Source organism: Narcine bancroftii, chromosome 12 (genome assembly GCF_036971445.1).
Source record: "Narcine bancroftii isolate sNarBan1 chromosome 12, sNarBan1.hap1, whole genome shotgun sequence".
In the NCBI taxonomy this organism is placed as follows: Eukaryota; Metazoa; Chordata; class Chondrichthyes; order Torpediniformes; family Narcinidae; genus Narcine; species Narcine bancroftii.
This window is the reverse complement of record NC_091480.1, coordinates 81,450,726-81,459,666: the sequence shown is the minus strand read 5'-3', so window position 1 is coordinate 81,459,666 and position 8,941 is coordinate 81,450,726. Positions and strand designations below refer to the sequence as shown.

The 8,941-nt window shown below is 50.9% G+C and overlaps 1 protein-coding gene across 2 annotated transcripts in view; it reads right to left on the bottom strand.

Annotated features, from left to right (window-relative positions):
• Nucleotides 1–2,607: 2,607 nt before the first annotated feature.
• LOC138747684 (tensin-4-like) overlaps nucleotides 2,608–8,941 on the bottom strand; it is a 53,366-nt gene continuing 47,032 nt past the window's right edge. For both annotated transcript variants that reach the window (XM_069907173.1, XM_069907172.1), the window contains exons 10-15: nucleotides 8,028–8,105; nucleotides 7,246–7,326; nucleotides 6,370–6,538; nucleotides 5,122–5,190; nucleotides 4,347–4,373; nucleotides 2,608–3,823 (exon numbers count right to left, since the gene is read on the bottom strand). In XM_069907173.1, the coding sequence (XP_069763274.1) occupies nucleotides 3,682–3,823; nucleotides 4,347–4,373; nucleotides 5,122–5,190; nucleotides 6,370–6,538; nucleotides 7,246–7,326; nucleotides 8,028–8,105 (566 nt within the window). In that variant the 3' untranslated portion in view covers nucleotides 2,608–3,681. The remainder of the gene's footprint in view (nucleotides 3,824–4,346; nucleotides 4,374–5,121; nucleotides 5,191–6,369; nucleotides 6,539–7,245; nucleotides 7,327–8,027; nucleotides 8,106–8,941) is intronic.

Sequence of the window (8,941 nt, the reverse complement as noted above, 5' to 3'; positions counted from 1 at the left end):
AACATTTTGGCAGTTTCCGCAAAGCAGGACGTCAAGCGCTGAAGAGCTGGCTCTGAATGGGCAACTAAAGCGGCATCGTCTGCAAAGAGTAGTTCACGGACAAGTTTCTCTTGTGTCTTGGTGTGAGCTTGCAGGCGCCTCAGATTGAAGAGACTGCCATCCGTGCGGTACCGGATGTAAACAGCGTCTTCATTGTTGGGGTCTTTCATGGCTTGGTTCAGCATCATGCTGAAGAAGATTGAAAAGAGGGTTGGTGCGAGAACACAGCCTTGCTTCACGCCATTGTTAATGGAGAAGGGTTCAGAGAGCTCATTGCTGTATCTGACCCGACCTTGTTGGTTTTCGTGCAGTTGGATAATCATGTTGAGGAACTTTGGGGGACATCCGATGCGCTCTAGTATTTGCCAAAGCCCTTTCCTGCTCACGGTGTCGAAGGCTTTGGTGAGGTCAACAAAGGTGATGTAGAGTCCTTTGTTTTGTTCTCTGCACTTTTCTTGGAGCTGTCTGAGGGCAAAGACCATGTCAGTAGTTCCTCTGTTTGCGCGAAAGCCGCACTGTGATTCTGGGAGAATATTCTCGGCGACACTAGGTATACATTATAGAGCAAAAATAAACATGCATAACCAATGTTTTGGGGTTGAGCCCTTCATCAAGGTAAGAACAAAACTAGGTGCGCTGTGGATGCTGCGAGACCAGCTGAGTTCCTCCAGCATTTTTTACCACAATCACAGCATCTGCAGACTTCCATTCTTCATTCCATGCTAAGGAAGTGTCTGTTGAGGCAGCAGATCTTCACTGGAGGGCTGAGATTTGTTCTGGGCAGCCTGTCCTCCATCTTGTGGCCACCGTGAGAACGGAGCGTAGGGTGGAGACAGGAGCAGGCCACTAAGGCTGCTTTCTCTAACTCCCCTCCCCGCCCCTTATCCACAGATTACATTGATAATCAAATGGTTATCGATCTTCAATGTTCTCAGTGTGGTGGAACATGGTAATGCAGGTGGGGACCTCAGTGGACTCCTCAGGCTGGCCCACTCCCGACCTGGTAACTCCTCCCTGTAGTTGCCCAATAATGGCTGAGAGCCCTAGTTTCCTCCCTCAATTCCAGCCTTGGATCTGGGCCAGAAGCATGTAGTTGTATGCCAGAGGATTCTGGACATTAAAGCCTTTGGCCACGTGCGGTCTTCGATCAAGCGGCACAATGTTCAGCCTCCACAGGCCTCTGAAGGAATGTCCCCTAATCTCTGATAAAATATTCATGATCTCATGCCTGCCAGACTTTGGAAAGGGTGTTTATATTTTAATGAGGTCTCCTCTCTTCTCGCCAAACTCCAGCAAGTACAGACCCAGTTTGCTCATGGGGTCAACCCCAGCTCCCAGGACTATCTCTATTACAAGCTTATTTTTGCTTACAAGGAATGGGGTTTGAACACAGGATAAGGTAGTCTGATTGAAATTGTACAGGGCCCTTGCACGATCTACCAGCTCAATAGCTCAGCGCAGTTAGCTTAGTAATTCAAATCCAGCACTGTTTGTAAGGAGTTTACGTTCTGCATAGATTTCCTCGGGGTGCTTTGGTTTTCACCCTAGCTCCAAAACGCGCAGTTAGTAGGTCAACTGGTCAGATGGGTATATTTGGGTGGTGCGGGCTTGTGAGGCAGAGGGCCTGTTACCGTGCTGTACCTCTAAACCAGTGGTTCTCAACCTTTTCCCCCCACTCTCATAACACCTTGTGTATTCCCTTACTAACCACAGAGCACCTCTGGCATAGGATGTTAGTTGGGGATTAAGGTGTTATGAGAGAAAACAAAAAGGTTGAGAACCACTGCTCTCAACAAAAGGTCCTGGAGCTCACCACCGTCCTTACCACCAATCTGTGGAAAAGTGGGTGAACAGGGTTAACTGGGAGAGGATGGGGTTAGCAAGGCTGTTTAGGATTACCATCTAGTTTCGTTACCAGTGGGGGTGGGGGTGGGAAAGGGTTGAGTGTGTTGAGGGGAAGTGGTCTGGGGGAAGGCATTGAAGGTTAATGCAAGGGGCTAATAGGAGGGAATAGGTTTAATGAGATTGAGGTGGGGGGTGGTTCTTGGGCACGTCGGAATCTCGGGATGAGGCTTCTGGGATGGGGTTGACCCAGGTGAAAGGGGTTGACCCAGGTGAAAGGGGTTGACCCAGGTGAAAGGGGTTGACCCAGGTGAAAGGGGTTGACCCAGGTGAAAGGGGTTGACCCAGGTGAAAGGGGTTGACCCAGGTGAAAGGGGTTGACCCAGGTGAAAGGGGTTGACCCAGGTGAAAGGGGTTGACCCAGGTGAAAGGGGTTGACCCAGGTGAAAGGGGTTGACCCAGGTGAAAGGGGTTGACCCAGGTGAAAGGGGTTGACCCAGGTGAAATGAGAGGCCTCACTTCAGGTATTTGGGATGAGGTGCATCACCAGAAAGAGGGTGTTGTGGCAAGGGGAGGGCAGATTGACTGAGATGGGGAGTTGCAGGCAGACTCAGCCCACAGAAGGAAATGCCTGTTTCTGTGCTGTAGTTTTCCACGGTGAATTAAAACAAATCTGTTTCTTCCTGTTCAACCTCGAGCTGAAACTTTTTATTTAATTTTCCAAATACAATATTTAAAGAAATGCAGAAACAATATTAGTTGCATAGATAAATTCTTTAAACTTTTTGAGACATTGTTATCTGAATTATACAGGATGATATAGAAAAATGAGAATTATTATGCAGTGAGCAATCTGTAATGAATTAAATAATAAAATCAATTTGTTAATAAACCTGACTGCCTTCTGGTAGAAGGCCAATGAAGCAAATGTGAATTATATTGTGTCCAGGTGTTGTGTACCAGAGAATGGATTGGGAGATTGACATGCAGATTGGATTGGATCCAATCCTTTCAGAGAGCTAGCACAGTCCTGGCTGGCTGAATGCTCTTCCTATGTACTACTGCAATGAAGCAGGCCCTTCAGCCCTGAATACAAACTCTGGAGAAATGGGACAGAATTTAAGGACAGAATGAGCTCAACTGGGTGGCTCGGTTGGCATCGCAGTTTAGTGAGACGGTGTTATGGCACCAGCGATCGGGATCCTGCGCTGTCTGTAAGGAGTTTGCATGTTCCCGTGTCTGCGTGGGTTTCCCCCGGGTGCTCCTGTTTCCTTCCATTGGGGGTTGTGGATGTAATTGGGTGGCATAGGCTCCTGGGCCAAAAGGGCCTGTGGCTGTGCTGTATATATGCCTAACTTTCTGAAGATTCTGGACCAAGATTGGTCAAACAGTATCTGTGGAAAGGGAAAAGTCAAGACTGGAGATCAATGATCCTTCATCAGATATGGACTAGTTCTGATGAAAAATCTTCAGCCTGGAATGTGAACTGTACCTGCCACTGATGAATGAAGCTGAGGGTGCATATACCAGCAGAAGGTGGTATGGCTTGGTTATGATTCCCAGTTTACAGAGAATGTGACTAGAAAACAACAAACAGAAGACAAACCGCAGTGGGAGGTGGTTCTAACCCAGCACTGGGCAACACTTTGCTCATGGGCATCTCCTGACTCCAGATTCCAACAGTTGGAATATAGCTCAGAGATCGAAAGTCCACCTCTGGCGCTGCACTGAGACTTGAAACCAGATTTATTAGGGGTTGATGGTCATCCAGAGGGCTTCCAGCATTGTTGGCTGGCCTGGTTACCTCCGCTGAGGGTCCAGCAGTGTACTGGTCACCAGGCTAATGATGAGGTGCGCCGAGTTATCCCGCTCCAGCTCCGCAAACAGATGGCACACATTTTCAGACGAAATCCCCTGCTTTTTTGCCACAAATGCAAAGATTCTGAAAATGAAATTCAACAAAATGAATCCCAGGAATATTACTGCTCTCAGAACAACTATATAAAACTATCACAGGTCATAGGGTCATGCAGAAGGTACAGGGGAAATGGGATTGTCCACGGCTTTGGACAAGACCCTGCATCGGGACTGAAAGTCACCGGGTCTAAGTGTGGGCATTGGACAACTCATGATGGTGTTGGCTTGAGTGAGAGGGGTGGAGAGGGAAAGGGAGGGAGGGGAAGGAGATGAGAGGGGATGAACAGGACAGAAGGGGGAAGAAGAGTAAATGGGGAATGAGAAGAGGGAGGAGAGGGGTGAGAGAAATAAGGGAGATGTGCGATCCCTGGTCCAGTGGGGAAAATGTCCACTGGTGGTGAGGGTGGTTGGAGTGGGATATGAGAGGTGTGGGTGGATGGGGTGGGATGTGAGGTGAGTTGGGTGGGTGGGGTGTGGGGATGTGAGGGATTGGGGTGTGAGGGGTGGGGTGAGAGGTGGGTGGGTACCAGCATCAAGCAGATTCCTACCTTGACGACTCGGTGCCCTTCTGCCACCTGTAATCACAAGAATAGGTTTAGGTTCTTGCTTCCTGGTGTTATCAAGGCCTGCTACACCCTCCCTGGCCACATGTTCAGGTGAAGGACGTGCAGAGGATCATTAAGCCTCTCTACAACTCTGACAGGGACACCACTGAAAACATCTTGTCAGCGTACGTCACTGAGTGGGATGGGAGTTGCTCTGCAAAGGCTGCAAGAAACTGCAGAGATTTGTAAACATGGCTCAGAACCTCAAACAAACACGTCCCACCTACCCACCACATACATGCCATTCCTTTATCAACTCCATCACCTACCCCCTACCCTCCCATCCATCACACAAATCCCCCTCCCCTTCTCCCCTCTATACAAACACCCTCCTCCCTTCCATCGAGTCCATCTATAACTCCAGAACTCCCGCTGCCTTGGAAAAGCAGCCAACATATCAGAAAACCCATTACATCCCGGCCACCACCTCCCCCCCCCCAACCAATCCCATCAGGAAGAACATTGACAAGTCTAGGACATTCATCACCAGGTTCAAGGAAAGTTTCTTTCCCATCGTTATCAGACCCCAAGGTCCCACTGCCTTTGTTCCATACCGACTGATCTCTCTCTGCACTGTGACTTACTTGTATTATGAGATGGCTAGCTGGACTGCACACAAAACAAACTTTCTCACTGCATGCTGGTATATGTAAGAATGGAGTTAAACTTTAAATTTCTGAGGGCCGTCACACACAACTGTCCCAGTCGAGCCACTTACTTCCTCTGCAGTGGGTCCAGGCCACAGTGATTGATGGAGCCAGCTTGATAGTGTCTCCTGAAGAATAACCTGGAGAGACAGAGGGAAGTTTAATCAGAATTCCCCATACCCGGCACACTAATGCATCCCTCTGGATATCTACCTAGGGACGCCTGGAGGCATCTAGATTGAGGCAGGGCCAGCAAGAGCCAGGGGAAGGAGGAACCAAAGACCAGGGGTAGTGGGAGCCAGGGGACAGCAAGACCCAGGGAGGGGCAGGGGGAGGCAGGGGCAGGAGATGCCATGAACTAGGGGAAGGAGAGAGCCAGGGCAGGGGGGAGCCATGAACCAGGGGGAGCTAGGATCAGGGCCAGTCGATGGCCATCCTGGGTGCTCCAACCCCAGGAGTTGAGACAGAGATCACATCTGTAGGAGGCTGCTCCTTCTCTCTGAATGCTGCTCTAATCCGGGACAATTTATTTAAATTTAAACATACACCACTGTAACAGGCTAATTTGACCCAACAAGTCCATGCTGCCCAATTTACACCCCATTAACAGACAATTCTGTACGTTTTGAAGGGTGGAAGGAAACCGAAGCCCCCGGAGAAAACCCACACAGACACAGGGAGAATGTACCAACGTTGGGTACACCGGCATTGTGTATAATTGAGCTGGGACCTTGTTCACCCACCCACTCCACAACCTTGCTCCACTGCAGGGCCCCAGTGTGCTGACCACTCAGTGGTGGGTGACCCCAACCAACTGGGTGGTCATGGAACTCCCTCCCTCACCCAGTGGCCATTTATCTGTTGGAGGTTCTGGGGAGCAGCCAGGCCCTCGGCTCTTTGGTGGTGTCGAACATAGAGGTGATGAGAGCTCTGAGCTGAGGATGCAGGGGTAGGGGGTATTCCTCACCCACTAAAGTCTCCATAGTTTGCCCTGTGAACACACACCAGGAGGCGCCATCACCAAGACACGACAGAAACAAATGAGCGTCCCTTCGGTGACATCAAGGGTCTGAGGATCTGACCCATTGCCTTAGTGATCCCTCCCCTGCCAGTGCCCTTTGTACCCCTCTCCCAGTGCTCACTTCCCACTGCCCAGGAGACTGACCATCAGTGGGAGAGAGTGATCAGCCACACTGCGCATTGCCCACCCCACCTCACCCCAGGGCTGTTTTGGGGTTCAGGGGTCTGAGGGCAGGACCCCTGCCCACACTCTCCCCAATGACCCCCTGACCCTGGACAAGCCGAGCCTGCTTCCTCACTTTCGCTTGCTGTCGGTGAGGGTGATGCCTTGTTCCGACACTTTGAACTGCACGGCGGTAACCTCAGGCAGTGACTCCTGCTCCAGAACCCAGGAAGCTGCTTTCAGGACGGCCTGTGGTCCTGTCAGAGACTCCATGGTGACGGACTTCAAATACAAAACGGAATATGCTGGGGGAGTGAGAGACAGAATATTTACATCCCTTTCAACAGACCCCAGACCACACACCCACCATTTCTGCAGAACCTTGGTAAGCACCCCGCTACAGCCGTGCACCTTTTAACCAATCAACATTCAAGGAAATGAGCATCAGATGGTCATTGGCTCAGGTTTAAATACTGGCTGGTGCCTGGGAATCCCAGCTGGCCTGTTTAATGACCGGGCAGTGTGGGAGAGAGGGATGGGAGGGGAGGTGGGGAGAGAGGGAGAGGGGAGATGGTGAGGAGTGGGGAGAAAGGGAGGGGAGAAGTGGTGAGAGGGGGAGGATGGGTCGTGGGAAGGTGGTGTGGAGAGGGGAGATGGGGAAGGGGACGTGGGGAGAGGGATTGGAGGAAAGGCAAGGGGGAGGGGAGGTGGGGTGAGAGGAGATAGGGGAGGTGGAGGAAAGGAGTAGGGAGCAGGGGTATGGGAGGGGAGGTGGTCATTTTCAGGAAAGATTATTGCAAAAGCTTGTATCTGGTTTCCAACAGGGCCTTTGCATTGATGGGGCTTTGGGGGAAAGGGTTCAGTCACTGGGTGATAGGGTGGAGGGATGTGTGTGAGTGGGTGAAGGTCCCCACACAATGAGCTGCAGCAGGGACTGAGTGCTAGGACCGCCAAAGGTGGTCACCAGCACACACCCACCCCCAACTCCTCCCCATTACTGAGCTCCACTAACCTGTCTTTTGCTTCCTGTGGCCAGAGGTATCAGTGCCTGGTGAGTCAGAGCTGGAGCCATCACTGCAGTCCTTCAAACTCTCTGGAAATGATGGACAGACCGAGTGATGTGAACTCTCGCTGTTCAGTGCCACCCCTTCCCCTGCCCCCTGCCTCTCCCTTGCCCCACCTTACCCCTCTCCTTGCCCCATCCTTCTGCCCACCCTCCTCAGTGGAAGGTACACTCTCCAGCCATGTGGAGATGATGGGAACTGTAAGGGTCTTCGGTGAAGCTCACACCTTCCCACCACGGGAAGATGGAACAGTGATGCAGGCTGACCAGTTCCCTCTTGGGGCTCCTGACTTCACCTCAACCCTAGCACAGCACAACCCCAGCTCAGACCTCCTCCCATTCAATCCTGTCCAGCCTGAGCCCTCTCTTGCCTTGCACGCCTCAAGCCTGGATCCTCATCAGAGGCTAATGCAGTCCCAGTCTGCACCAGAAACTGGCCTCATATGACTCCATTGATGGGAAAGATTCTGCCCCTGACCCCAACACCTAACCTGCTCCCAACCCTGATGGACCTCAGCTCTAACCCTGACCCTGACCCTAGCCCTGACGGATCCCAGCTGTGATTTAGACCCCAGCCCGATGCTGGCCCTCACCCCTACCCTGACCTCAGCCCTAACCCTGAATCAGACCTTGGCCCAAACCTCAGCCCTGACCCCAAACCTGAACCAAACCCCAGGCCTAACCCTTCCTCCAATAACCCTATCAATACTGTGCAGACCCTTATGACTCACCTCTTCTTGGCAAGCGCAATTTATTCGGTAGGCTCATGGGAGTGATGCAGTGCTGGTACACGAATGCTGAGAGACTCCCTGTGGGCAAAGGACTGAGCTCAGAGTCGGATATTGACCGGCACCACCCTTTCCCAGGTCCAGCAATACAGAGTTGAATCCATTCAGACATGGGATCCCTGCTCAAGTCAAAGCTATTTGCTCTGCCACCCTCACCATCCCCCCTTCACTACGTACCAAGGAGCTCGATCTGAGAGGAATCTCCCGGTGAGATTCCTATGGTCGGCCATCGTATTGATCCCATCCTCCAGCATGATATCTATAGCCCTCTATACTCAGGTAATACAGGAACTCATGTCCATGGTGCCACTCTGCTTCACCCACCCTCTTCCTCAGTCTGAGGTGCTTCCCCTCCCTCTTAGATCCCATCTAAATTTCTTTCCCCTGCTTCTGATGAGGGGAATGTTTCCATCAGTCTCTCAGAATTTTATACACCTCAGCCATGTCCATTCTGAACCCCTCCTCTCCTGGGGGAACAGCCCCAGCCTCTCTCAACATAATTGAACTGTTTCATTTCTCTCTACATCCTGGAGAATCTCCTCTGCACCATCTTCAATGCTGACACATCCCTTCACTGCCAGTGTGTTTCTGACACCAATCATATCAGATTTATTGCCAGAGTACATACATGACATGACATCCAACCCTGAGATTTCTTTTCCCTGCAGATGCAGCCGAATTACCGCTAATTGGTAGTGCCAAAAAAACTGTACACAGTGTAAACATATAAACAACTGTAAACAGATAATGAATGTAAACAAACTATGCAAATCAGAAAGAATAAAAAAGAAAATCAATAAAGTGCACAAGTAAGAGTCCTTTAATGAATCCCTGAATGAGTTTTTGTTGAGGAGTCT